The sequence below is a fragment of the Molothrus ater genome, chromosome 2 (assembly GCF_012460135.2).
Source record: "Molothrus ater isolate BHLD 08-10-18 breed brown headed cowbird chromosome 2, BPBGC_Mater_1.1, whole genome shotgun sequence".
Lineage (NCBI taxonomy): Eukaryota > Metazoa > Chordata > Aves > Passeriformes > Icteridae > Molothrus > Molothrus ater.
Window position 1 is genome coordinate 72,224,601 of NC_050479.2, and position 15,952 is coordinate 72,240,552.

General features: G+C 43.7%; 1 protein-coding gene across 4 annotated transcripts in view; it reads left to right on the forward strand.

Annotated features, from left to right (window-relative positions):
• Positions 1-1,478: 1,478 nt before the first annotated feature.
• The window catches only part of ZDHHC20 (zinc finger DHHC-type palmitoyltransferase 20), a 49,131-nt gene continuing 34,657 nt past the window's right edge, over positions 1,479-15,952 (forward strand). For 2 of the 4 annotated variants that reach the window (XM_036404129.2, XM_036404130.2), the window contains exon 1: positions 1,479-1,631. In XM_036404129.2, coding sequence (XP_036260022.1) covers positions 1,514-1,631 — 118 coding nt within the window. In that variant the 5' untranslated portion in view covers positions 1,479-1,513. The remainder of the gene's footprint in view (positions 1,632-15,952) is intronic. The other 2 variants (XM_036404131.2, XM_036404132.2) reach the window with 2 other exon arrangements.

Here is a 15,952-nt window from a genome sequence, read left to right on the forward strand (position 1 = left end):
GCTCTGATACCCAGATGAACACACACACATTGCCACACATACAGAGGCTGTGTCTTGGGTATTTGGCCAGCGTGTTCCCTCATTGTCAGCTGTTAAGATGCCGTCTGTTCTCTGTGGATGCTGTTTGTTCCCTATGGATGCTGTCGGCTCCGTTTCCCTCCGCTCAGGAGGCCCCTCTTGCTGCCGCCAGATGGCGCCGGAGCGCCGCGGGAGCCGCCAGGGGCCAGGGACGCGCTCCTGGCGCGAGCACCCCTTGGTTCGGCGGGGAGATGGGGAATTTTGCCATGGCGCGGGCCGTTCCGACCTCGGCATCCCACCCACAGCAATGCCAAAGTAAGGCTAAAGATTTCAGGCCCTCCGGAGGCTGAGCTCCGCAAGGCAGCGCCGGCGGCAGTGCCCGGCCGAGGCCGCGGTGTGGCCGCAGCTGTCAGGCGCTCAGCGCCGCTCGGGAACAGCCGGTGGAACAAAAGAGTAGTTAGTCATTTTAAAGTTCCCTTTGCGGCACCCAACAGGCTGCTTGAGCGGTGTAAGTGCTCGGCGAGCAGGGGCAGGCAGCAGCACGGCCCGGAGTTGTCCCACCGCCTTCCTGCCCGACACCGACCCGTCCGGCCAGGACAGGAAAAGGGAAAAGCTGGAGGTTTAAGAGCAGGTTTATGGTCGGAGGAGGATCTCGCCCGTGCGAACAGAGGGAGGCGGAGGGTCCCCCAAGGTGCAATGGCGAAGGATGCATCGGGAAGAATATGGCCAGCAGGTCGAAGGAGGGGATCCTCCCCACGACTCAGCCCCGTAGAGGCCACATCTGGAGCGCTGTGTCCCCTTCTGTGCGCTCATCTGAGCGCTGTGTCCCGTTCTGAGCGCTGTGCGCTCCTCAGTACAAGTTGCTACTGGAGAGGGTCCCGTGGAGGACCCTCCAAGGATAATTAAGGATCTGGAGCATCTCTCTTATGAGGAGAGACTCCAGGAGCTGGGCCTGTTTAGTCTAGAGAGGAGAAGGCAACATGGAAAGCTCGTCAATGCATATAAATGCATCACCAAGGCAGGTGGCAAGGGGATGGTGCCAGGCTCTTTTCAGTGGTGCCCAGTGACAGGACGAGGAGCAATAGCCATAAACTAAAACACAAGCTGCACCTCAACATGAGGAAGAACTCTCCTTGGAGGGTGGGCAGAGCACAGGAACAGGCTACCCTGGCAGGTCATAGAGCCTTCCTCTCTGGAGAGATTCCAAACCCACCTGGACGCGTTCCTGTGTCACCTGCTCGAGGTGACCGTGCTTTGGCAAGGGAGGTTGGACCGGATCATCTCCAGAGGTCCCTTCCATCCTTTACCGTTCTGTGATCCAGAGGCGTTCCGGCACCCCGAGAAGGGGGCGGTGGCGGGCGCTGGGGCCGCCCCTGTCCCGCCCACTGCGGCCCGCCCAGGGCCCGCCCGGGGCCGGCTCCGCAGCGGCGGCCGGAGCTGCAGCCGCCGCCCGCCCGTCGCAGCGCCGGCGCTGCCGCGGTGCCCGGCAGGGAAGATGGCGCCGTCCCACGTCCTCAAGTGCTGCCAGAAGGTGCTGGCCTGGGTGCCCGTGGCCTTCATCGCCCTGGTCGTGGCCTGGTCCTACTACGCCTACGTGGTGGAGCTGTGTGTGTGTGAGTGGACCGGGAGGGTCGCGGGCGGCAGGAGCTACCGGCCGGGCGGGCAGGACCCTCCGCCGGCCGCCTCCTCCCCTGCGCTCCGGCGGGCTCCCTTCTCCCTGCGCCCGCCTCAGGCTTTCGCTCGGGCGGCGGAAGGAAACCCTGCCTCGGGCGCTCCCTCCGGGCCGGCTTTACCTGTTGTCCTCCCGCCCTCAGGTGCCTCATGGTGGCGGGGTCCCGGCCCGGGGCCGCCTGTGGAGGTTCCGGGGAGAGGAGGAGGCCCAGGGTGCTTCGTCTGGGGACAGGGACTTCTCGAGAGCTCAGCCCCTCGTGTCTCCTCGTGAGGAGTTTCCCCTCTATTTTACTGTTGTTCATCCGTCTGATGTATCAAATAACTCCTTAAGGGTGTATAGGGGGTTCCCCTCCCTCCTTTTCATTCAGAAGCCCGGTGCCGGTGAAGCATTATGAGGCTGGAAACATCCAACTTAAGCGGGCTGGGGAAAGGATTTAGGTCTTAGGGGGTTTTGTCAGGCCGTATCCAGGCTTTCTGGACGCGGGCTCGTCTTTATATAAATCTGACTTGCAGCCGATGTCGGTCAGGGCGATATTTACCCTTTGCTGTTTTCAGGAGGAAAGTTCCGTTCAGGAGGATGTTGGCTTTCCCTGGGCAGGGTAAATGGAGGGGAACTGTGATGTGCAGTATTCATCAGAATTGCTGAAACTTGGAAGCAGCATAGGAAAACTAAGGAACGGGTTGTTGAGCATTTGGCGTGTTTAAGTAAGGAAGCTGAAATGAGGAAGAACCTCGAAAGTACTAAGAACTATTTTAAGCCACATATAGGTCTGTCTAGTGTCTGTAGGTCCTGGTACTACTTCTTATTTGTGTAAACTACATGCTTTGATATCCCTAGCTAGAAAAAAAAAATGTTTGCATGTACTTTGTATCTGGGTAGACTGATATATACAGCCTTCCATTAGCAATAATCACTTTGGTTTTTTCTCTGATGACTTAGTATTTTGGATAACTTTTCTGTATGCTGATGTTATTTCACAACCTTTTGTATTTGGAGATCTAGACTGGAGCATGAACCACTGGCACAAATGTTATTTGAACTTTAAATAGTAGAGACATAGCTGTAAAATAATGCTTGTTGAGGTACTAAGTGAAATGTTGACATGAGATAGTTGCAAATATGTCAGTGTATCCCAATTTGCCAAATAACTATTGTGCAGTTGTCTATGTGAATAAATAGGTTTTCTGGGAAATCATGCTTAAAACTGTGAACATTTGAAAACAAATTTGAGTCAGTCTACTGGAGGTCTGGGGCATGGGTAGCTGTAACAGTAGTCCTGAAAGGGGCTGTGGGAGGTTATAGACTCACATTTTATAAGTTTTCTGTACCCACTACAGTCTGATTAGTATGACAAAAGGCAGATTAGGGCTATTTTTAAACAAAGAACAAAAACTCAGGGATTAAGAGGCTTGCCTAGGGTCGAACAGGTGGTCTCTGCTTGAATTGGGAACAGAGCCTCAAGCTCTGAGTCCCAGCTTTGTGTCTTGATCACAGAGTGGGTCAGGACTAGGTGCTGTGAATGATTTGTCTATCATGAACATAGAGAAGCTGAAAAGAGCTCTTCTGAGTTCATTAAGGTTTCTCTTGTGTGAAAATTATTGAGAAGATTGGCTCCTGTTGAAGCAAGAGCTTCTGTGTCTCTAAGTCTGGTTTCTAGAAGACTGGCTCTTTTTGCTCACAAATCAGCTCTATTAATGTCTGTGCATACAGGCTTTTAAGAAAAAGTGTCATTTAATGAGCAAAATATTTACTGACTTCTGTTGCTGCCACTGAATTTTTCAGTTGTTACTTGTCTAAATCATGCTCGATGACCAAGGATTTTATTTGTCTTGTGAGTTTTTTCTGTTGAGAGTTTGGAGGGTTTTGGTTTTTGTTGTTTATTTTTAATCCGTTGAATTTTGTTTACACTTCTGAGAAAAAGTCATCTCACCAAGTGAGAGGAAAGAGATTTTATGTTTGGGTCTTTTTGGCATTGCGGGTTTTTTCCTTTGCATGGTTTTACTCTGCGGTTGAGTTCAAACCAGGATTGAGAGGATTTAGAGCAAAATACAAGGTTTTCTGTTTGTCTTGGCAGGTAGTTTTTCTTTCTGCTGGTGCTCCCTATGTTCTGTTTGTTTTGGGAAGGACAGCACTGTGTGCTACGAGGAAGAGCAAGGATGTGCCTCCAGCACGCAGCTGGTGAATAAGGCAACGCTGGCCTTTGCCGGTGTTCACATGGGGCGACTGCAGAAGCAGGGATATGGCTTTGGTATGGCTTTTGGCAGAGGCTGATCTGTGCCTACTAAAGGAAAGAGAGATGGAGGAAGGGAAGCTTTAGAAATGAGGAGACATAATAGAAAATTTCAAGTAAATACTGGGTAAAAGAGAAATTGAAACCCCACAGACATCAGTGTTTTTTCAAAGTTTATTCTAACAGTTATAACTGTTAGATGTGATACTAACAAGGAAACAGGAAGAGGGAAATCTTGTGTTTTCCCAATTATTACTTCTTCCTGGTTTGGTTTTTTTTTTTTCCTTGAAGTCCTTTGTCATTTATTAAAGGTTGAACATATATTCAGTTAGTAGATCAAGTGGGAAGCCAGGCTTAGTGTAGTATCATAAAGGAGAAGATGGTGAAGTTGGGGCTGCTTCTTTCATCACCTCACCCTTTTCCTTTCAATTTTGCTTCTCTGTGCTGCTTGCCCCACCCTCCTCTGATGGGGTGCTCACATATTGCTCAATGTGGTGTCTGATGGACTCGGGCTTCTCTATAACTCACTCCTAGTATGTATTTACTGGATTATGCCTCTTCTATAACCCTAAATTATATTACTTACACACTGGCTGTGAGCACCAAGGAGAACTGGTGTGGATAAGATGAAAGGAGACTCATGAGCTTGTCTATTGTTTTCCTCCCATGGGAACTGCCAGTATCTTCTGTCTCTCTGAAGATGTTGAACACTGGCTTGTTTAGACCACTATTGCTGTGTAGTTGTGATCCATCAAGTAAATTAGCTATTAAGCTAATTGGAAAGGTGAAAACAGCCAAATGTGTGTAAGTTGAGGGAATGTCAGCATAGTGTAAAAATTCAGTGCATATGTGGAACTACAAAAGACTGAAGGCAGGTCTCAGAGGGCTTTTTAAAACGTTTTGAAGTAGAAAAAGCTGACTGAACACTTTCTAACTAGATTATTTCTTCTCTTCACACATAACTTGCCCAGAGCTCTGTTTGCAAGAAAACACACCTAGCAATGTATAAAGGATGTTGTAAAATAGCTTTTTGTTAGTTTGAAACCATTTCATGTGTTCCTTCATCTTTTCAAAACATGTTTTGCTTTTAACATCATTGCTTTTGTAAACAATGGCTATATTATGCTGCTGCTGAATTGGACTGATTGTGTTTGCTTACCACATCCCTCAGATGCTCAGAAAGAGTGAAATGCTTCTCTCATGGTTTGCTTTCATTTATGACTGACTTGGATCTTATTATCTATCCCAAATGTTTTTGTAGGTGGTGGGCTGTAGTGCAGCCTGGTTTGAGGGTGGTCACAAGACACTGTTTTGCCACATGTAGTTGGTGGGTGAAGTCAGCTCATTTCTTACAGGCAACCCTTCTGCTAAAAAACACTTCCAGACTTTGGTAGTGCAGTCTTGCACTGAGAAAAGAGGAGTTTGTTAACTTTGAGTTGTCTGCAGCCCCTAACTAAAGTGTTATGACTGGAGTTACTAAAAAGAAACAAAACAGCAAAAAATCCTGATCAGGTTAGCTTTTTACTTCTATACTGAAGAATACATTTATTATACATTTTCTGAAAATCACAGTCCTGACTCTTCTCTTGAGCCAGGAGTTTTCAGGATAATGACTTTTTTACATGTTTAGTAGGCTTGTGAATGAATGAGTGTTTTCATGCTTCAGGGTCTGCAAAGTAGGGAAAACTCTGATTTTGAAAGCTATGGGAGAAACTAGTTGTGTATTCTTTTCATAGCATCTAGTTGCAGAAGGTTTGCTTTTTTGATACAGTGTAATGTCTAGGGTGTCTAAAATCCTGGCAAACAAAGAAGTTTGTACTTTAGAATGCATAACTTTGTGTTAGTAGTACAAATTATACTCCTTGCTGCAATGTCTCTTGTCAGTAGGGAGCTAGCTCTGATTTGCCAAAGCACGGCCCTTATGAGAAGCACGTGGTGATCCCTTGTAACACTCCCCATCTGAAGAGTCTGTTGCATAAACAGAGAGAAGGTAATTCCATCTGCCTCCTCCAAAAGAAATCTCTACTGAAAATGCTAATGCCATATCTCTCAAGCAAAGGTGATACCAACAGCAGTTCTGATTTCAATCTACAGAAAAAGCTGAAGTATCAGCACTGGGGTAATGTTTGCATGTTAAGCATGTAAAAGGCATTCCTGTAGGAAAAGAGGGTCACCTGTCAAGAAAAGGAAAACAAATTAAGCAGGTTAGATCATTAGTTAGTTAACTATGTTTACATGCCTCTCATGAATTTAAAAATACAGAAATTGAACCACTCTGCATACACTTAATTTTGTTGTAATCTCTCAGCATAAGCATGCATATTATCATCTTAAATGAGAACCTTTTCTGTTATTATAAATAATTAGAATTCCTGTTGAGGTGGTCAGACTGGATACAGATTATTGGAAAACTAAGTGCTCAGCTGAGGAGAAAGATTATCTTCTATGGTGCCTTGCACTGTATTGGTCATACTAGTTTATAGGGACAGGTGGACATGTGCCTTTTACATTAAAATGCAATCTGCTCGCTTGGCAGTCCTCTAATGAAAAAATTGTTCCAAGTGCAACAGCCTGGTTTCTTGAAGAGTTATCTTGTATCTGCTCTTTCTTCTGTCATCAGAAGGACTCCATCCCTCTTCTCCCTCCCAGCCCCTATCTGCAGTGCCCACCTCAGCTCCTGCATCTGCTAAACCATTCCTGACAGCTCTGCAGCAGTTGGCATCTTTCCTTGATCCTAATGACTATCTGGTCGACAAGCAGTGTGGTGCAGTGACCAGTTCGGTGCTGCCCAGCTTGCTCAGGGGACTAGGCAGAAAATGAGCAGCTGAGCTCAGAGCAGCTCTGCCAGCAGGGAGTTTGGGCTTGTCTCTTCTGCTGTCCAACAGCTTTGATGAAACTTAGTGGTGCGTACTGTGTGTGAGACCTACTGTGAGCCTCAGCACTTGTCTGAAACTGCTCCGTGGGCAGGATGGGTTTGGAGTAGAGTAGAGAAGGGGCTTAGGGAAAGCAAGGAGCTGAGTAAGTGTCTGAGCTAAAGCAGGAGCTCTTCCTGTTTTACTTTCTTGTAGCCATGATCACTCACTCTGCAGTGCTTCCTGATTGCTTTCTAGATGCGGGCTATAAAGCTTTGCTTCTTGCTTTGAAAGGACTTGGATACCATGAGCATTTAATATTATGGAAAATAACTTCTCTCAGTTTTTTCTCTGGTAACAGCAGTAGGAGATTTCTGTATGCCTCTGGAGTTAGAACAGTGATCTAAATATTACTTTCATTTTTAGTCGGGAGTTTTATGTTCCTTCATCACTTGGGAGTCTCTGTTTTCCTACAAGACGCTATGGATAAAAGGACCAGAATTTCAAGCGTATATTTTCAGCAGACATTTCTTTGAGGTCATTGACCCTCTACATACAGTGAACTTCAGGTTCTTCTGTCTGTTGAAATTTCAATAATTAAACTTTGTTCTCTACTGACTCATATTTTTATGAGTTAATTTCATATGCTTTTCATAATTAAAAAATTTACAGGGTTTAAAGATGGGTTTCAGAGCTGAGTTCTCATATACCTGTGATAGTTGAAATGCTTGGATGGCACTGGACCTGCTTTTACTCTTGGAACTTGGGACTGTGGTGGAAAATGGGAGTAAGATAGATTCTAATTGTCTGCCTAAAATTGTGCCTGTTAATGCTGAGGGTCCATGCCATTCATTTTTCACCCATGCAGTGCATCACTTTGTTAAACAGTTTCTTACAACTGTAAGATTTTATGCTGGTTTAACATGTACTTTTCTTACAAGTGTTACAAACTGTAGGTTCCTGAAACAGCTTTTATGGAGTTTTGATCTCAGTCATTAACTTCTTCCAGCTGGTGCATAATTTTCCTGTAATAGGATGAGTATACATTTTTTTCCCATTAGAATGTATAAAATGTAACAGAAACACTTGGAAAGTAAGGACAGACCACTATTTTTTTTTTTTGTGTAAGCTGAATCTCCACCAAGGTGTGATTCAGTTATAAAAGAGATAATGAGATTGCAACAAATTCATTTGTTCTTTTAGCCACTTCCCCAATATTCCTCCTTCTGCTGTCACTAAACTGTTTTCTGTGGGATGTGCTTAACTCCTTCTCTCCCGCATCAAGAAACAAAAAAGCCAGATTTTTCCCACTCTTCTGCTCTTCTTCCTCCCCACAATCTTCAGTGGAATACCTAATCTTTGACCATCTTCCCTTATCTTTGCTGGAAGTCAAGTTCCCCCTCTGCAGCATTTCATGCCTGTGCTTTTCCTTTTTCTCAAACGACCAAATGGCTCATCCATTCCTTCCTCATCTTTTCCTCTGACTCTTAAAATTTTCTAGTGAGATTGTCAAAGACAAGCAGATCATAAGAGCAGCATGCTTTGCCTTTGCAGTTTCTGCAGCAGTCGCTCTGATGCTGTACGTGATGCAGCATTATCTTAAATGTGAAGCATGGAACCATTTCAATCATATGATCTACAGAGAGAGGGTTTCAAAGCAGCAGTCTTTTGTTTGTGGTATTTCATTTGTGCATCTCGATGTGTGTTTGTCTCCAGTGTGGGCAATTTTTATGCATCTCTTGTGAAGTGCTAAGTGCAGAGATAGTGTTTGGGCTTTGGGGTTTTTTTTTTTTTCCTTTTTTAAACCTTTTTGTGACAAAAAAAAATTTAGAGCTTGAAGAAATTCATCTAGAATTAGGCAAGCTGCCAGTGCAGAGAGAATGAAACAAAGTTTAAATTAAATTTAAATAACCTTGAAAGAAACAGACATTATTTGTTTGAGGAGACCTAAACACATAGTTATTGTATAAGCTGGTTTGCAGTTGTGTGTGGTGGACTTAAGTCAAGTGCCTCATCTACTGCCTTGTCATGGGTGTGAATGCAGAGAACCTGTTACTGTATTATTCTTCTTGACAAGTAGTCATTCCTTTCAGCTTTGTCAAGTTTGGATTTAAACAAAGAGAGAAAGAAGTGTATATTGCTTTGTGATTCATTGAAGGATTTCACATCTGTTGGTTTGTGCCCTGCAGATTTACCCTGAACATTGCAACGGAGACCAAAACTTGAAGCAGAGCTCTTGGAGCAGTGTGGTTTCTGTTCTGTTTTGCAAAATCCTATGTGACTAACACTCAAGTGGCTTTTTTACAGTATCTGAAAAAGGATGCAATCTATGCATAGGATTTTTGTGGAGATGTTTTGTGTATTTTATCTATTTAATCTACTGCTCCTTAAGTTTCATGTTGAGGGGTTTAAATAATTGTATTTTTAAAAAGTTTGACTTCAGCTTTGTAATTGCATACAGTGATACTATGGCTGTGTTCCATGGTAGATAGCTGCTGAGATAAAGCTAAAGCAGCAAGCAGTGCAGAAAGTAGGCTTGAACTTCTGTAATAATTAATAATTTAGACAAAGCATAAATTTTGACAGTGGAAAGCTTAAAAACCCTTGACTACTAGATTCAGGTATGTTTTTCTCTTTTGTGTGGCTATTTTCTGTTAACATCCTGAAAGCTGTTAATATCCTATGTTTCTCACTACTTCCCACACTTGTAGAACCCTATTGCCAAGTTAAGAGTGGAAGTGGGAATCTCTTTGTGAGCAGAAACAATGATCTGGGAGAGCTTTCAGGTACATGCAGGGCCTCAGGAGCTGTGCTTCCATGCCTCAGGAGTTGTGGTAGTCTCCCACCACGTGGCAGGGCTCTCCTCTTGCTGGAGGCTATAGTCAAGCAGTTGCACACCCTGCCCCCATCCCAAATGATGACAACAGGCTTAAGGATCTGGGCCAACTCACTCCTAGTTGTTGGTCTTTAGAAGCAACCACTCTCCTGATCTAACTTCCTACAACTCACTGTGGTTGCTGACTTTTGTGCTGCAAGCAGCAGTCCTTTCTTGGACATTACAAACATTGGTTCCCACCAGAGTGCCCCACTCCAGTACTTCACCTGCAAGCAAAGATGTGCCTTGCAACTGTGTTGCTATGGTGGGTGATAGCCTAGGAAGATGGCAGAAGTTAATTCTCTCAGTAGGAGCCATGCATGCTTCAAGCCCTGCTTGTTTCTTGTTAGGCAGCATGCCAGCCCTGCTGTTACCTCCAGTGCTTTTCCCTGGGAGCCCTAATGCATCTCTGAGGAGGAGTAGACAGAGCTGTTCTCCCCTTGGCACACATTGCATTAGCATTTACAGTATTTCAGTTAACGTTCTTAGAGTCCTGACTTTATGCTTTCCAAGAATATGTGGTGAACTGTCAGCAGGCAGGTGAGCTCTGAGGATTTTTTGGTTTGTTTATTTATTTGCTGGAAGCAATAGTTACTGAATGAGAGCTCTTGGATGACAGGCCATGCTCTTTTGTACGCTTGCCTCTCTGTTAGCTCTGGACTACTATCAAAGATTCAGTCTAGATGTTCTGGAGTATCCAAAAATCCCTTTGCAGTGGCTCATACAGTCTTTGTGCTGTCACTTTTTCATATTCCTAAGTAACCTGGTACTTAGATGAGACCTGCATCAAAATGGTGTACTTCTGACCTTGTCCTCTATCCAAAACTTTCTATCCTTTTATTGCCAGTGGATTTTTCCCTCTGCAACCCCTGGATCATTTTTTATGTTTCTAGGGAGTTGCTGTCATTTCTTCCTTTTTGCAAAGAAGCTAGAGGGTGTAGATTTAGCTAGTCAAGCTTTGTCTCGGGGTGTCTCAGTCTAAGTAAGGTTTAATGTATAACATTTTGTTTTACGAAAAGAACAAGCAGCAAAGCCTCCAGCATCAAAAGATGCCAGCATTTGTTACCAATCAACTTGATAACCCATGTATGAACAGATTCCCTAAATCACCATGAGAGGTCTTTAAACCTTTGTTTATTTCATAAATAGTTTTATAATTTTAAAAATACTTAATATTTATTAATATTTACAAGTCCAGTTTGTTGAAGACAGGAGTTCCCCATCACTACTCTCCCACAACTAATATACTTGTTTTTAAATGACATGTTTTTCAATACAAAGTTCCTTAAAGGGCTGAATTCAGGACCTTGGCTTATTAATATCTTGATGGGAATCCAGGTAGGTTACATTACTGGCTGCTCTGTTGTCAATGTACTGCTGGCTGAAAATCAACTCTTAACGTAGGCAGTTCCATATTTAAGCTCAGGTGGCAAATACCAGTCAAACCTGACCAACATTGCAAACTTGAAACTTCACTTAGGGAATCCAGTGACATAATGCATGAGGGAAGGTCAGCTTGATGGGCAGTTTGATTTCTTCCATTACTCAGTGAACTTGGTGATAGCAAATTCCTCCTCTCAGAAAACAGAGTACCTAATGCTTTGTAAGGAGATTTACAAGGAGATCTTTATCCGCAGAGTTTTGCAAGGAGATTTTATCCTCACATTTCAGGAAACACTTGTTGCAAGCTGGGCCAGTAGGTAAGCAAGGAAACTGATTTTGGAAGAGTCTGAAGCCAAACATGATAAAGGAGCTTGATTAGCAAAGCAGGTCCCTCTTGGCTGCTGACCATTCTCACTGCTGGATGAGGGTTCAGGTCTGCAGGTCACAGCAGCTGTGTCTGGAATTTTTGTTCTCCATGAGCTGACACCTCTGCTCTCCTGCCAGCTGTGTGGAATAGATAAATGAAGACTTGCTTATTTTCATCTGTCTGGTGTAGAAGTAAATGGATTTACTAGTAATGTCCTCAGCCATAAGTCTGTCAGCTTTAAGTGACCTTTATATTCAAGGCAGGTATTGACCGGCAGTCACAAACTGCATATTGGTGTTGTTTTCATCAAAAAGAGTTGGCAGATTGTTAATGACTTCAAAAATACTGTTATGAAAATATATGTTGGTTGGGTGGGATTTTTGCTTGCTTTGGTTTTTACTTTATATATACTGACAGTTTCTGGTATTACCTGCAGAGCACCTGCTCTTGTGCAGAGTGTGTAAGACAGCTCTGTACAGCACCGTGTTTGTCAACACCAGCTGATTATCCTGTTTGTCACTGCTCTCTCTTGCAATTGTCCTAGTAGTGTCAGCTACAGAACTACTGGAGTTATTCCTAACACAACAAGCATTTTCACATATGTAGATACTTGAGTGTAGTGTTACTATGAGCTTGATCTGGCCAGCCCGAGGATAAATACCTTTCCTTCAAATGCAAATGTAATTAATTAGTGGTGTGGACATTAGCTAGCTCCATTCAGATGCTTCTGAGTTTCCCTGCCTTTCTGTCAATTCTGCTTTTTCCTGTTCACTGATGTGCCAGAGAGAGCACAGCTCACTGACTGATGCAACTAAGAGCTCTCTTTGTCTTTTGAGAAGAAACCAGGCTTTCTTTTGGCTCTGTCTGATAGCTTAAAGACAATATTGGAAGCAATTTATGCACAGCACTTCCATGCTACTGAACAATAAAGCTGTTACTGTTATGATAAAACAGAATTTTTGGTAAAAAATTGAATGAAGTCCAGTAATATGAGTAACCAGCTGAAGAAAGTGTGTAGAAGTAATTCTAGGGTTTTAAACCCATCAAAATGCAAATAGAATGAGCAGTGTCAAGAGTAATTAAATAGCCCAAGAAAATCAAGTCACATTAGGGGGGGTTTGAGCAATTATGGTAAATTGAAAGTGAGTAGTGCTTCTTGGGGAATGGGGCTTTTCAGGGACAGCAGACCAGGTGCATTGCTGGAGCAGAGGGCTAACTTCATATTTAGAAAAATCCTTTAGTAATTTGGGCTGATACATCTCTTAATACACAGTAGCTGGTGCGGACGCAAGTGTGGGACTGAGGTTAAGACCTGGCCACACTTTCTTCTGCATGCTGACCAAGTGTAACTCTTGGGTTTGAAATCATTTGAAAAGTGCAGGCACCCTTGTTGAGAGGACCATTAGGAGACCTTTGGTATAACTTTCAAGAATATTTTATAGATGCAGTGGTAAGGAGCCATCTGTAGATTTTGTGGGTTCCAGAAGTCAGCTGCCATTGTAGCTATGTTTTTGAACTGTTTAAGTGGTAGCACAGAATTTACTGTTCCCACAATACATGGCAGAAATCTTCCCAGTTGTCATAGCTAAATTCATTGCTAAATGTAACTCAGTACCCAAGAAGTATCTTGCATTGCTTATGCTAATTTCTGCTGTAGACTGGTTGTATTTATGCATGTGCTCTCTGTATTGAGGCTGAAAAGACCTTGGTTAAATAAAAAGTTGCTTTATTATTGTGATAAGAGAGTATTTTCTGGGCAGCCAGCCTCCAGCTGCTCTCAATTACTTGTTCTAGTGAAAGAATCATGTTCATATTGTTTAAACCATAAAACAAATCATAATGATAGCTGGTAACAAGTAACAGAAACATTCTGCAGTGCAAGTTGAACTGCCTTGTTTGAAATATGAATTCATTTTGCCTGTCCCTGTAATAATGCTTCTCTGAATCCTGTACTGATGGGCGTGGCGATCACGAGTGTAGGAAATGTGGTTGTAAAACAGAGCATCCCCCTTTGTACTAGTGTTTCTTCCCTGCCTGCATTTTCTTCCTCCTATTTCCTCCCACCCCAGATTCTCACACATACACAGTACCTGCAGTGCCTTTGAAGGCATCATCTTGTGATCATTTGAAGTCACAAGGCAATATCTCAAGTGCTCCTGCTGAGCACAGGATGTGTGAGGAGTTTGGGCTCTGGCTCGTGCTTTAAGGCATCAGTGGCCCTGACAGCATTTCTTTCCCCTCTCATGGCTGTGTGTGACCCAGGACAGTGAGAGGTCACTCGCTGCCATTCCCCCTTCACCCCTGCAACAGCCTGCTGTTGGTGATCACACAGACTTGTAGTGTGGTAGCTACCGACTTCATTGGTGGCTCAAACATGACCCCAAGTGTGAACTCTCACTTTTGCTCTGTTTGTCTGCCACAGGGGAGTGGGTAGATGGTTGAGGGGTAACTTTTTACACCCTTGCAGCAAGAGTTGTCCACCACAGGTCACACGTCTGAGATAAGCATAGTGTCAGACGTGGCTGATGGTGCAGCCGTGCTGCAGACCAGCCCCAGCCAGTGCTGCTGCTGAGGCACATGGTGTGGCAATGTGACTCTTGGTGCTGGCTCAGCACAAAGGAGTCACGTCTCCTGCAGCACCATTCTATAAAATGTTGCTTTCTGAATCCCCTGGCAGTATGCTCGGAGTGGAGAAACCTATTGTGTCCTGTTCCTCGATATCTGAAGTTGAAATACATCAGTCTAGTACAATATGAAGATAACACAATTCTAAGCTTATATGGCTCAAAATTCTGCAGAGAGCATTCATGGTGACAATTGAGTGTGTGATTCCTGGACCCCCATAGCCTTTTAGCAGGAACCTGGCAACATCTTCCTGCTTTGGCTTTTGGCTACATGATGCTGTCAACTTAGTCATCTTGAATCATTTCTCTAAAACAACTCTGGGCTGTTAAGGGAGGAGAGCACCTACTGTGTGCCTGCCAGTTAGGAAATAAGAAATATCTCAGTGTGGGAAGGTCACAGAATTAAGGCTTTTAGAGAACAGTGGAGAAGTGCTAAGGTCTTCATGTTCTGTTGCTGCCCTGTAACAGAAGCCAAATGAGTATTTGCTCATGGAAATTTACTCATTGTCCTGCTTGTATCAGTAAATAGTGTTTCTATCAGCTTCTTGTGACTGATTAGGGTCTGCTTTTGCAAATGGAAATTATGTAACCATAAATCTAAGTTACACTTTCAATAAAATGCCATTTTCTGAACAAATTAAACAATGAGATGATGTCAGTGGTGCTTGCCTTTGCAGACAGGGCAGTGCCCGTAGGGGTTTCTGTTGAATTTCCGTACTGGTAATTTCTGGAAATATATGAGTCTATGTGTATGTATGTGCATGGGTAAGTATAGGTATGTTTAGTTATTTGTTTGTACCTCTTTTCATGAAAAGCTGAGAAAAGTTAAGGCTGTGCAACTAGTGAAGGGATGCAATTGCACTTTTATCTCTACTTCTTCCCACCCTTAAGGAATGCCAGCCAAAATGTGAATGTTACTTTGAAATTTGTGGAATGGCTGGAATAACCGAAGTGTGACTCCTGCTCAGAGCTGTCGTGGGCGTGGATGTGGAAATAAGCATAGCACTTCAGTAACAAGATCAGTTCTTGTCCTTTGCTATACTTCTATATTGGTTGGAGTCGAATTTCTTCCTCTGCAAGAAGCTTATCTAGCTATGGTTGGAACATGCCTTTTAGGGGAGTAGGAAAATGTGATTGGGAAGGGGGGGTTTATTCCAAGCTTGAAGACAAATGTCTTTTAGCATGCCTCTTGCAAGGTCTTGGGAGATCATATCACCTCTTTGCCTCAGAATAGGGAGATTTGGTTTTTTCCTATTACGCAGTAAGTTGGAAGATGCTTGAACACGTCATAGCAACCCTGAAAATAAGCCTGAAAGTAAAAGCAAACCAGCTCCCTAACACTTTTCTTTTAGAGATGAGATATTCTGAGAGGTTTCTTTGAAGCAGCTTCAAAAGTGCTCCAAAGCTTTCTGAAGCTGACTTTTCTATCACTTCACACTCCAAGAGGAATGCTTCCAACAAGTGACATTTTCCCCCAGTTTCATTTGTTACACAGCTAATGATGTCTCTGTGTCTGCAGGATTGTTTCCTGTGATAAAGCTGTAGGCTCCTGCCTCTTTCATTCTTGTGACATAGGTGAGATGAAAGATAACAGACAACAATGTGAGGAAAAGTATCTAGGAAAGTGTAACCAACCACTGGGGTCACAAAGGAAAGTGTCTTTGTTGCCAGGGGTGATGCTAGGTGTCTAAATCAAAACTAAAACAACTTTTTCCTCTGTGAAAGTTAAAATTGCAATTTGTGCTCGTCCCCTAAGTGGACAGAGTTATAAAGTACATTTGAATCCAGCCTAATATAGGCTGTATGGTGAATTTTAGAGGTAGTATTCTGTAGAAAGGGATTCCACATACTTGAAATGGTGTGCTTCATCTTGGAGGGACCCCAAAATGTTGGGAGATCCTGTGTGTAAGCTGCTCAGTGGGCCTGCTGAC